Here is a 13,276-nt window from a genome sequence, read left to right on the forward strand (position 1 = left end):
ACTCCAGATGTCATGTATTTTTATCACAAAAACATATATATTTTTTTTCCAATATCCGTTTATGTCAGCCTCAGCACACACAAAATCCTCAAACTGGAATACCCACGCTTGGCAATGTGGGATCGGAAGTCACAGCCAGCTGCTTTATTATTCATTCGTTCATTCATTTTCAGGAATATGTACACAATAAACTAGTAGGAAAATTAAACAGGAAAAATAGAATTAGAAATAAATACAAAAAAATAATAATAATGTGGAAAATAAATAGATGACATCAAATATGAACAACGTACAGCATAAACAGTAATTTGTACAAATAATTTAAACAATTTAAAATTAAAAATTTTAAAAGTTAACATTTAATAAAAAAAATAATGTCAAAATATCAAGATAAAAAAGTATGAAAAATAATAAAATATAATTTTAGTAGCATATTTGAATATCAGAAATAGAAAATTGGGGTGGGGAAAAGTTATAATATTATGGGAATTAAATCCAACCATACATTTTCTATGCTGCTTATCCTCACAAGGGTGGCGGGGTATGCTGGAGCCTATCCCAGCTGTCTTTGGGCGAGAGGCGGGGTACACCCTGGACTGGTCACCAGCCAGCCAATCACAGGGCACATGTAGACAAACAACCATTCACACTCACATTCATACCTATGGACAATTTGGAGTCGCTAATTAACCTAGCATGCCCAAAACTAACCACTTCCACACCGATAGGGAGGATAACTATTAACAGTTATTTAACCTTTAACATGAACATTAATCAAACGTAATAATTTTTTCTGGGTACATGATACCATACAGCATCCATATCAAACTTGCGTGGGCCGCACTAACATTAAACTTTCATATCAAGGCGGGGGCCTCAAACTAGTGTCCTGCGGGCCACATTTGGCCCGCGGGCCGCGTGTTTGAGACCCCTGCTCTAAAGTCTTCCCAAAGCACGGAATGCAAATACAAAGACCGTCTGAATAGTAAATATTGTGCCGCAAGCATCAAAACATAGCAATGTGCGGAATTCCCGAGTCCGAGCTGTCCATCTTTTCACATCAGTCCGTGGCGTCTCCTCCTGGCGAGACATGCAGTCAGACAGCTGCCAGCGGAGAACGTGCACCACGGACCTCCTCCTTCAATTCCAATGCTCCTCACTCACTCCGCTAACGACTTTGTCCTGCCCGCATCCACAAGTCTTCCTCATCCCGTCTATCCTGTTTAGTGTCCTTTGTGGGATTTTCATCCCATTTTATTTATGTATCCATGTGTCTGTCCTGTCCTTGTTTGCTATTTATCTCCCCCCCCTCTCCGTTTGGTCGCTCCTCGCTCACTCAGTGTCTGCACGGCGCCCACGGCTTGCTAACAATCACACTCCGGTTTGAAGGCTGACAAGAGGCTCGGACAAAGTGATGAATCATCTCCGAGAACCGCTCACCCACTGTAGTAGCACTTGAGTGACACGCTCCACGTCTCTGTGGAGTGGCACCTCACGCCACAGGGAATCCATACCTAGCATAGCGTCATTAACGCTATACCTTTAATTGGAATCCAGTGGAGAAATGGAATGGAATCCCTGCAAAAAGCTAGCATCTTAAAATTGGTACCGTGATGACTTTGACTTGGGCTGCACGGTGGTAGAGTGGTTAGCGCGCACACAGCTAGGAGACCTGGGTTCGATTCCACCCTCGGGCATCTCTGTGTGGAGTATGTTCTCTCCGTGCATGGGTGGGTTTTCTTTGGGGAAAAAACATGCTAGGTTAATTAGCGACTCCAAATTGTCCATAGGTATGAATGTGAGTGTGAATGGTTGTTTGTCTATATGTGCCCTGTGATTGGCTGGCCACCAGTCCAGGGTGTACCCCGCCTCTCGCCCGAAAACAGCTGGGATAGGTTCCAGCACTCCTGCAACCCTTGTGAGGAAAAGTGGTAGAAAATGAATGAATGAGTTCTCCTATTTTGTGTGGAAGTGGTAACTTTTTGGCTTCTTATTTTGTCTTTCCCCACCCTTGGCCATCTCTGTGTGGAGTGTGCATGTTCTCCCCATGCATGCGTGGGTTTTCTCCGGGTACTCCGGTTTCCTCCCACATTCCAAAAACATGCTAGGTTAATTAGCGACTCCAAATTGTCCATAGGTATGAATGTGAGTGTGAATGGTTGTTTGTCTATATGTGCCCTGTGATTGGCTGGCCACCAGTCCAGGGTGGACCCCGCCTCTCACCCCCAAAAAACAGCTGGGATAGGCTCCAGCACCTCCCCGACCCTCGTGAAGATAAGCGGTAGAAAATGAATGAATGAATGATGTTCTCATTGGGAGTGACCAGGATGGATAGGATCAAGAACAAGTAGGATAAACGATAGAAATTGAATGAATGAATAGTTGGAACACAAAAAAACTGTTTAAATTGCTTATTTTCAGCCCTTTGCATTGAGTCGTGTACTCCTATCGAGCAGCTGCACACAATAACCGGCACAGAAAGCTTTCTAGATCTTCTAGATTCTCCACCTCTTTCGGTAGTTTGTCCATGGAATTAACCCTCACATGGCCCCTCCACCAGGTATGCCCACTCCACTGTGATTGGTCACACTCCCTGGTCACTGGCCACCAGTCCAGGGTTGACCCCGCCTCTCGCTCGAAAACAGCTGGGATAGGCTCCAGCAGCCCTTGTGGGGATAAGCGGTAGAAAATGAATAAATGAATGACTTGACTTGGAGTTTTTTTTCCGGGAGGTTTATTCAACAGGGTGCACAAAAAGACTCCCCATGCAAGTTTGAGCTTTTCTTCCTGTCACTCACTCACCTGGATGGTCGTTGTAAAGTCAAGTCAATAATGGTAATCTTATTAAATCCGCTTTTGCTTAAAAGTTTGTTGTGGTGCCGCTATTTAGCTTAATATGATCCACTTCATTACCGTCCCGTCATCTTCGGGTTCTGTTCCTTTTAAGCTGCAGGAAGTGGTCTTTGCAGCGCAATCCTTTCACAATAGAAGCGTTTCCACGGCAGCCAGATTAATGACAATAACGGCACAACGGCTGAACAATTGCAGGTTAATGAGCTTTTAATGTTTGCTAATGACGCCTTGATGGCAAGGCTATCGGATAAAGGGGCTAGCTTGACTAGCGTTCCCGTTTTAAATATGGAACGACATCACGAGGGAGTCCAAAAATGGACTTTTGATGATAAATGGCAACATCATGATAAAAGCGTTCGTTTCGCTTTCCCGAATCCGAGTCCGAGGCCGCTTCCGCCAGGTCTCGGCTCTTTGAGGCTCACAAAACGGTGCAATTTCGGAGCGGAATGTGAAGGGGGAAAGGCAGCCCCGGCTCGCATTAATAGGCAATATCCTCTTTATTAAATGGTACCAGACTCCCTTAGCTTAGCTTCTTCCTAACAACGCCACAAACTTATGTACGCAGATTCTTGCTAAGAAAATAAACTTAAAAATAACAACGCTTCCACAAAAGGTCACGAGAAATTGGAGGACGCTGGTGTCTTCACCTAATGTCAACCATCTCAGCCTCACACTTAAACGGCGGGGATACTTTGAAATGTTTTTTTTTTTTTTTTTTTAAACCCCCCCCCCCCACCCTCTATTGCATAAATCAAATTGGCATTCTGCTGTGTGCACTCTCGCCTCCCGCTTCTTGAGGTCTGCTCTTGGCGTGCACTTTAATTGGATTCTGTGTCTGTATTTAACATGTGTGTGTGTGTGTGTGTGTGTGTGTGTGTGTGTGTGTGTGTGTGTGCATAAAGCCAAATTCATACACGGCTAGCCCCCGCTTTAATGCATCCATGCCTATCAATCTGCATGCAGAAATCAGCGGTGCAGCCGACGTATTGAACTCATTATTTCCCTGTGTGCTGCCGACTTCTATCTGTTGACAAATGTAAGGAGTGTCAAAGTTCTCTGGGTCTGATATTGTTTTGTTGAGTGTTATCCCCCCCCCCCCCCCCACCCCCCTTCTTCAAGTACTTCATGCTGACATGATGGTGATTTTCTTTTTCTTGACCTGAAAATGCTTCATAGGGAGCCTGATGATACTTTTCTTGTTCCTTTCTCGCAGGAGGCCGAGTGGCACTGTGATGAGTTCACCAAGGGAGCCTGCTTCAGCCGTGGAAAGTCTGAGGTACGTCACTCAAGTCTGGCCGCTTTGAAGTGTCGCCGTGATGGCGTACGCCGTTGTAGCCTCTGCTTTGTGTCAGCCAGCCCGAATTAAGCCCGCATGCGTCTTTTTGGGGGCGATATTTACAGTTTTAAAGACCGCTTTTCAATCATCAGATCAGTTCCCAGTTCCACATGTCCGAAAAGAGTAGGAAGAAACAAAGCTTATTAAATCCTACCCCTCGATCTGGTACTTTTACAATCAGTAACTTACATTTGTTCACTTCCTGCTTTCCTAATATAATTTAAGTTTTATTTTTTATTTTATTATTTTTTATTATTTTAGTTTTATTTTAATTTATTTTACTTTATTTTATAAATTTTAATTTTTTTTAATTTAGAAAATTTTTATTTTTTGAAAATTTTTGTATTAATTTTTTTTGTCACATACCGAAATATGAGCATCCAATGACATAATGGGTACCATAGTGTCAATATAGTGATATATATAGCACATTATGACCTGTTCAAGACTGTATTTAGCAAACATTTTTAGCTAATTGGTTATTTTTAGCCCCATGCATTATTTTAGCTGTTTGAAGATGAACTATATCAGCAAGTTGAAGTATTTGTGATTTTTGTAAATAAGGAGTTAATATGTTCTCTGTAGGCGGCATTATGAATTATCCTTACTGACCTTTTTTGCAGTACATTTAGTGAGTGAATACCCCATATTTCCACACAATAAGTAAGATATGGTAGAACCAGAGAGAAAAATGGTTCCATTTTTATCATGGGACCATAAACAAATAATCGTTAAGCTGCCGTTTGTTGGGTTTAATCCTGTCTGTTCATCTGTGAGTACAATTCTCCAACTCTCGTATGGCAAAACACGCCCTTCAATGACGTAAAGGTCGGATATACGTGACTCGAATGACAGTGGATACATCTTTTACTTATCCAAGGTCTGAACCAGGGACCCTGGTTCTTTCGACTGGTCGGACATACCGCGGGGACTTAAACTCGGTACTACTATCGGTATTTAAACTCCTTCACTTGGGACAGCATCCCGTTCCCAAGACAGGGATGACGTTCCACCCTTTTTCCAGCCGAGTACCAAGGACCCGGATATGGGGGCACTGACTGTCATCCCAGCCTCTTTAGGCTTCAAACCAACCAATCAAAGATCTGAAGGCGCAATGAAGACTGAAGGACTGCATTATCTGTATTCTGTCCAGAGAAGTTATACGGCAGCCCGGGACCGATGCCGATGTCGATCCCGATCAGGTGTCTTTCAGGTGTCACGATATCGTGTAGTCATCCGTTCTTGGGTGGCATCAAACACACCAAAATGCACCAATTTCTCTTTAATTACGCCGCTATCAAGCATGTAGCATTCTTGGGTCAGACCAAAACACAACAAACACACAACATTTTGAAAAAACGATGCTGGTATCAAACACACAAACAAACACGGAACACAAAACCATAACCACCTCAACCAGCAGAGGTAATAACCAAAATATTGCCAACTCAACAATAATAATAATAATACCGTTCGGTTCAACAAAACCGAGCTGTATTATATTTCTAAAGAAGTCATTGTTGATACAACTTGTAAATCAGGGAGGGGGGGTGTGGGGGGCGGGACGTCAGAGATCTGTGGGCGGGTTTGTGTCCCCTTGAGGGGCGTCCTTTGTGGGGATGGGCGGTAGCGGCAGTAAGGGATTCAGACTCTGCGGTTCTTGCTGCGCAGTCGGTGCTTTAACCGAGCACGTTATCCATCGTGGTAACTGAGCCTGCGTGATGGCCGAGCGGAAATGGTACTGGTAGGGGTTGACTTCGTCTTGTTTGGTTTTTTTCCTCACAAAACTGCAGTATTTTTCCGGGATCCCGCAAGCTTTGAGTTCTTTCAGCCTCTCCTCCTTGAATTCTTCCAACCACCGATTTTTTTGCAGGTTCTTCTCCTTGGCGTTGCCGTCCTCGTATAATTTCTCATGGCGCTTGACTCGGGCGGCTTCCTCGCGTTCCCTCACCTGCTTCTTGATGCCTTCCAGATGCTGATGAGCGTTCACCAGGTGCTTCTTCTCCAGCTCCTCTTGTTTGAGCAGCGCCTCCTGCGTACACTTCAGCACCCGATCGAACTCGGCTTTCTCTTTGGAGATCTCGATGGACCGGCAGTGCTGCTTCCACAGGAGCTGCTTGTCGCGTTCCGTTTGGATCTTGCTGTTGAGAATCCAGCGGTCCAGCTTCTTGATCTGATTGTCCTTCTCCATGACGGCTTTTTCCCGTTGGTGCTGGTAGCGTTCGTAGGCGTTCCGCCCCGCCTGCAGCGCTTGCTGCGCCTCGTGCCTGATAGCGAAAAGGTCCTTCTCGATTATTTGACGCTTTCTCACCTCGGCAGCTTTTACGTCGTCTTTCTTTTTTTGCGCCGCCTTCTTTAAGGCCTCCAGTTCTTTCTCGAGGATGCTCGGGCCGGTGGAGCTAGCGAGGATTCGATCGTGCTCGCCGGTTGTGAGACTGAACGCTTGCACATGGAGCTCATCACGCGGGACTCTAACGTTGTAAATGAAGCCTTGGTTGCAGATCACAATGGCTTTTTTCGGGTGCATTCGGATCAGAGGAACCCGGGGGTTGGCGTCCATCCCGAATAGACCTCTTTCCTTGGGAGAGGCCGCGTCCTTCACGCAGTACCGACTTTGTCTCCCCAAAGATGACGTCACACTCATGATTGTGCGGTCGGCGTCCGAGTCGAGTCGAGAACGGGATTTCCGTGCGTTCGCTCCAGGGTGCAGCCCGCCTCCAGCCTGAGGTCAGCTGGGAGAGGCTCCAGCTCACCCAAGACCCTCGGAATGTCCAGATTCCCCCCGACAAATCCCGGTCTCGTGTGGCGTCATTGAAACAAACGAGATGTCGGCACAAAGATGGACATGTAAAAAACGGTTCCACTTTAAATTAGAGATGATGGGCGACATCACACTCTGAGCGCACACTATGACATCGAGATGAAGTCGTAGCGTGGCTTTGTTACTGAGTCATGCCGGCACGATATCACCGCCGACAGCTCTGTTGGGTCTCGTTGGCGGATCGGTCTGTGTACACGGCGTCCTCGCCTACCGATGGGTTTACGTCTCACTGGAAATTGGACCAGGACGAAGTCAAACAATGGACCATTTTTCTCCAGGTTTGGTTCCCATCAACTGGTTTAAAATGAATATTCCAGGAAAGGATGCCGCATATGGTGAGTAATATTCATAATATTTGGCACAAATGTGTAATATATGAATATATATATGAATATAAAAATATATGAAGCCCCCCAACCACCCCTTAAATTTTTTTTATATTTTTATCTAAAAATATCTTTAAAATTTCATATAACACATTTAAATGTATATAAATTAGATAATAAATGTTATACAATTTTAAATTCATTAAAAAAGCTACTTAAAAACATACATTTAAATGTATATAAATTAGATAATAAATGTTATACAATTTTAAATTCATTAAAAAAGCTACTTAAAAACATACATTTAAATGTAAATAAATTAGATAATAAATGTTATACAATTTTAAATTCATTTTAATTAATGCAATTTAAAAACATACATTTAAATGTATATAAATTAGATAATAAATGTTATACAATTTTAAATTCATTAAAAAAGCTACTTAAAAACATACATTTAAATGTATATAAATTAGATAATAAATGTTATACAATTTTAAATTAATTTTAATTAATGCAATTTAAAAACATACATTTAAATGTACATAAATTAGATAATAAATGTTATACAATTTTAAATATATTTTTAAAAATGCTACTTAAAAACATACATTTAAATGTATATAAATTAGATAATAAATGTTATACAATTTTAAATTAATTTTTAAAAATGCTACTTAAAAACATACTTTTAAATGTATACAAATTAGATAATAAATGTTATACAATTTTAAATTCATTAAAAAAAGCTACTTAAAAACATACATTTAAATGTATATAAATTAGATAATAAATGTTATACAATTTTAAATTAATTTTAATTAATGCAACTTAAAAACATACATTTAAATTTATATAAATTAGATAATAAATGTTATACAATTTTAAATTAATTTTTAAAAATGCTACTTAAAAACATACATTTAAATGTATATAAATTAGATAATAAATGTTATACAATTTTAAATTAATTTTTAAAAATGCTACTTAAAAACATACTTTTAAATGTATACAAATTAGATAATAAATGTTATACAATTTTAAATTAATTAAAAAAAGCTACTTAAAAACATACATTTAAATGTATATAAATTAGATAATAAATGTTATACAATTTTAAATTAATTTTTAAAAATGCTACTTAAAAACATACATTTAAAGGTATATAAATTAGATAATAAATGTTATACAATTTTAAATTAATTTTAATTAATGCAACTTAAAAACATACATTTAAATGTATATTAATTAGATAATAAATGCTATACAATTTTAAATTAATGTAAAAAATGCAACTTAAAAACATATATTTAAATTTATATAAATTAGATAATAAATGCTATACAATTTTAAATTAATTTTTAAAACTGCTACTTAAAAACATACATTTAAATGTATATAAATTAGATAATCAATGTTATACAATTTTAAATTAATTTTAAAAAATTAAACATTTTTCACACAATTTAAAAATATTGTAATATAAAAAATGTACATTTTATTCATATATATTTGTAATTTCTAATGCAAAAAAATTACACATTTTTGTGTCATTAAATTATTTTTTTTCTTTCTGTACTTTGAATTAAGAAAAAATACTATTGTCATTTTTGGGAAGACTCAACCAAAAATAATAAAAATACATAATTTTAATTTTAAAATCATATTTATGGAGTTTTCCAACAAATCTTAAAATGTTTATGCAACCATCTCATTCACCTTAAGTGAGTAATAAATTAATAAAACGGTCAAAACAAAGGAAGCCCGCTAAAAGTACCTTTAGCTCTACCTACTTCCTGCTGGCGGTGCGCCATCTACAGGACGGGAGGGAATGACGCTGCAGGAGGAGGACTTCCTGGTTGTCATTCCTTAGTGGTGGATACTTCCGTAGATGAAATGGAGTCTGTGCATTTAGCTTTGTTATGAATATAACGTTAGATTCTAGTCGGTTTGTGAAGTGTAATAATGGAGGACAGACACAGGAAGGTTGGTTTTCTGGCAATTTTAGTACTACAAATTCTTGCATATAAAACTTGTCACTCAAAACAAAACAAAAATTTGGAAGCTAGTACACTAGTACACATGCTACTACTATTGGGTAAACGCTATAGCTAGAGTTTGACTAGCAACTAGAAATGGGGAAAAATGTCTTTTACGGTGGGACGGCCTCTCTCTCTCACCCGATGGATGTTCTGAACTCCTGATTCCATGGTAGCAGCGTGGAGCAGGTTTCGTCCCAAGTCCATCCATCCATCCATCCATCCATCATCCTCCGCCGATCCGGGTCCGGGTCGCGGGGGCAGCAGTCTTAGTAGGGAAGCCCAGACTTCCCGGTCCCCGGCCGGCCACCTCCTCCAGCTCCACCGGGAGGACACCAAGGCGTTCCCAGGCCAGCTGTGAGACATAGTCTCTCCAGCGTGTCCTAGGTCTGCCCCGGGAACCGTGTCCTAGGTCTACACCTCACCAGGGAGGCGTCGCAGGTGAGCGCCTGGTGGTCGGGCCTTCACCCGTGGAGCCCGGCCGGGCCCAGCCCGAAGAAGCCACACGGGATCTCCCCCTCGTAGATCCACCACCTACAGGTGCATTGTGTGTTGGGTGGCGGTCAAGGGCGGGTGCGTAGGCGACCTGGTCTTCAGCGGCCAAATCTGGTTCTTGGGACAATAGAATGTCATCCTAAGTCGGGATCTTAAAATTAGTCTTGAGTCTTGAAATTAGCAAAAAGACTAAACATTGATGGAATCAAGATCATCCTCCTGTGGGGGCTCTTTGGTTTCTCGTGTTCTGATAAAACTGCCATCACGACAGTCATGGTTTCCAACCTTGAGTCAGTTTGCTCTTTGCTGGCAGTCGGGCGTGGTCACCGCTACTAAGAGTGCCAGCACTTGGCTTCATCTTGCGCCAGCTTCCTCCTTACGTAACTGCAGTACTTTTCCGGAATCCCGCAGACTTTGAGCTCTTCCAGCCTCTCCTGCTTGAATTCCTTCAGCCACTGGATCTTCTGCAGATTCTTCTCCCTGGCGTCGCTGTCCTCGTAGAGTCTCTGTCGGCGCTTGGCCAGGGCGGCTTCCTCGCGTTCCCTCACCTGCTCCTTGATGACCTTCAAGTGGTGATGAGCGTTCGCCCAGCGTTTCTTCTCCGTCTCTTCCCGTTTCAGCAGCGCCTCCTGCGTGCACTTCAAGACCCGCTCGAACTCGGCTTTCTCTTTGGCGACCTCGATGGACTCGCAGTGCTGCTTCCACAGGAGCTGCTTGTCCCGCTCCATCTGGATCTTGCTGTTTCGGATCCACCGGTCCAGCTTCTTGATCTGATTGTCCTTCTCGATGAAGGCTTTTTCCCGTAGGTGCTGATAGCGGTCGTAGGCCTTCCTCCGAGCCAGCAGCTCTTGCTCCGCCTCATCCTTGATCGCGAAAAGGTCCTTCTCCATGATCTGCCGCTTCCTCCCCTCCGCAGCCTTTATGTTGTCTTTTTTTTTTTGCGCCGCCTTTTTCAAAACCTCCAACTCTTCCTCGATCATGCTCCGCCCCGTGGCTCTGGCGAGGATCTCTTCGTGCTCGGCGGTTGTAAGAGTGATTGTTTGTACGTGCAGCCGATCACGTGGGACTCTAACGTTGTAAATAACGCCGCGGTTGCAGATCACAAAAGTCTTTTGCGGAAGCACTTGGATGAAAGGGGCGCCGGATTGAGAGGCCGGATCCTTCATGAAGTGCCCACTTTTCCCGCCGAAAGAAGTCGTTACACTCATGGTTAAGTTGTCGGCGCCCGAGTTAAATAAAAAAATATCTCAGGTCCAGCCTCAGGTCAGCTGGGATAGGCTCCAGCTCACCCAAGACCAGTAGAGAACCGAGATGTCCCCAAGCAAACCCGGTTTTATCCGCCGTGATGTCAGCACAAAGACGACATGTCAAAACTCACTGATGATGGCCGACATCACAATCCGAGCTTCCTCTCGACATCACCGTGACGTCATGTGTCGGGCTTTGTTACGTGGAGATGAACCATGACATCGCCACCATGAGGTCAGCCGCGTCGAACAGGCTAATAGCCGACTATTCCTCGAATCCGCTCGGAAGATTCGGATTCGGATTGGACGATCAATCTTGACGTCCAATTATGGTATATTTTGAGCCTCTGCTTGGTGTGTGGACTAAGATGGCCGCCATGTTCTGAATTAGAGCATGTTTAAGTTTTCATGCGGTGTTTCAGCATCCGCTTACATGTCTGCGACAGCCACCCCTGCCACCCAAGGACCCGGGGGCGTGTCCATATCACCGTCTATTCCACACCCTATTCCACGAGTCCGCTCGGAAGATTCGGATTCGAATTGGACGATCAATCTTGGCGTCCAATAATCGTATATTTTGAGCCTGAATTAGGGCAAGTTTTTGTAAATAAATCAGAGGGAGGAAGTGGTCCTATAAGACCCCCAATGTCTGTGCAAAAATAAAAGCTTGACTTTTTCGACAGCCACCCAGGACCCGGGGGCGTGTTCATATCACCACGGCATTTGAAAAGTGAAAAAAAAAATTGAAACAATCTATGGTTTTTATCGTAGAAATGTTGTCCTTCCCTTTTGTTGAAAAATAACCCCCCATGGGGGGCCAACCACAAAACGGGTCATTTCAAAAAAAAAAAAAACTACAAGATGGAGTCGAGACGGTGTAAGGTTGACTTTCTCAGAATTTTAGTACCACAAATTCTTGCGTAATATTAGGCACTTAAAACACACAAAAAAAACATGGCATGTGATTGGACGAATCACATGCCGCGTCTAACAGTCTAATAGCCGACTATTCCTCGAGTCCGCTCGGAAGATTCGGATTCGAATTGGACGATCAATCTTGCTGTCCAATAATCGTATATTTTGAGCCTGAATTAGGGCAAGTTTTAGTAAATAAATCAGAGGGAGGAAGTGGTCCTACAAGACCCCCGCAATGTCTGCGCAAAAATAAAAGCTTGACTTATTTGACAGCCACCCCTGCCACCCAGGACCCGGGGGCGTGTTCATATCACCGCCCATTTGAAAAAGTAAAAAAAAAAAAAACACTGAAACGATCTATGGTTTTCATCATAGAAATGTTGTCCTTGTCCTTTTGTTGAAAAATAACCCCCCACGGGGGGCCAACCACAAAACCGGGGTCATTTTAAAAAACTACAATACAAGATGGAGTCAATTTTAGTACCACAAATTCTTGCATAATATTAGGCACTTAAAACACACAAAAAAAAAAACATGGCATATGATTGGACGAATGTTCTGCTAGCTACTTCATTCCTAGCCAATCAGATCCAAGGGTAAACGGACTACGGGAAATACATAGCATGACCTTGACTAGGAGTAACTCGGAATGTGCAAAATGTCCGTGTTTGCTCCATGACGGTACGCTGTTCGTGTTGTGTTGTAGTAGCCTGGAAGTCCTCGAGATCCAACAGCGCCTCTGCTGGTTGCAGTCAAGAAGTGCACTTTTTTTTGCTAAAGTCAAAATAAAACACAAAATTAGCCAGGAGAAGCGCACAAACTTAAGATAATATGTCTGTCGGGTTCTTTGGTTTTCTAGTCATGACATGTTCTGATAAAACTGCCAATATGTTGGCAAGTTGGAGTGGAAGTTTGTTCTTTGGTGGGCGTACGAGTGCTCCGTGCGGCGTCCAGATCATTGTGCGTGGTACTGAAACTGCAAGCGCTTGGCGCTCTCTTGCGTGGTCTTCCTCCGAACATAACTGCAGTACTTTTCCGGAATTCCGCAAGCTTTCAGTTCATTCAGCCTCTCCTCCTTGAGCTCATCGATGCATTGGAGTTTGAGGCGATCCTGGTCGGTCACGCTTTGACTCACGGCGATCCTCTCCCGATGCCGGGCGATGGCCGCCTCCTCCCGTTCCCGAATCTGCCCCTTCAGGACCTGCAAATGGAGACGTCCTTGCTCCCGCCGCTTCCTCTCCGCT

At 42.7% G+C, this 13,276-nt stretch overlaps 1 protein-coding gene across 3 annotated transcripts in view; it reads left to right on the plus strand.

Annotated features, from left to right (window-relative positions):
* Positions 1-13,276, plus strand: part of sema5a (sema domain, seven thrombospondin repeats (type 1 and type 1-like), transmembrane domain (TM) and short cytoplasmic domain, (semaphorin) 5A) — a 158,531-nt gene that overhangs the window by 81,873 nt on the left and 63,382 nt on the right. For all 3 annotated transcript variants that reach the window (XR_013627373.1, XM_078790583.1, XM_078790584.1), the window contains one exon: positions 4,067-4,129. Coding sequence is in view for 2 of the 3 variants with exons in the window: in XM_078790583.1 (XP_078646709.1) it covers positions 4,067-4,129 (63 nt within the window). In the remaining variant the exon portion in view is untranslated. The remainder of the gene's footprint in view (positions 1-4,066; positions 4,130-13,276) is intronic.

The sequence above is a fragment of the Doryrhamphus excisus genome, linkage group LG5, assembly GCF_037039965.1.
Source record: "Doryrhamphus excisus strain RoL-2023G ecotype Guam linkage group LG5, RoL_Dexc_Guam_v1.1, whole genome shotgun sequence".
In the NCBI taxonomy this organism is placed as follows: domain Eukaryota; kingdom Metazoa; phylum Chordata; class Actinopteri; order Syngnathiformes; family Syngnathidae; genus Doryrhamphus; species Doryrhamphus excisus.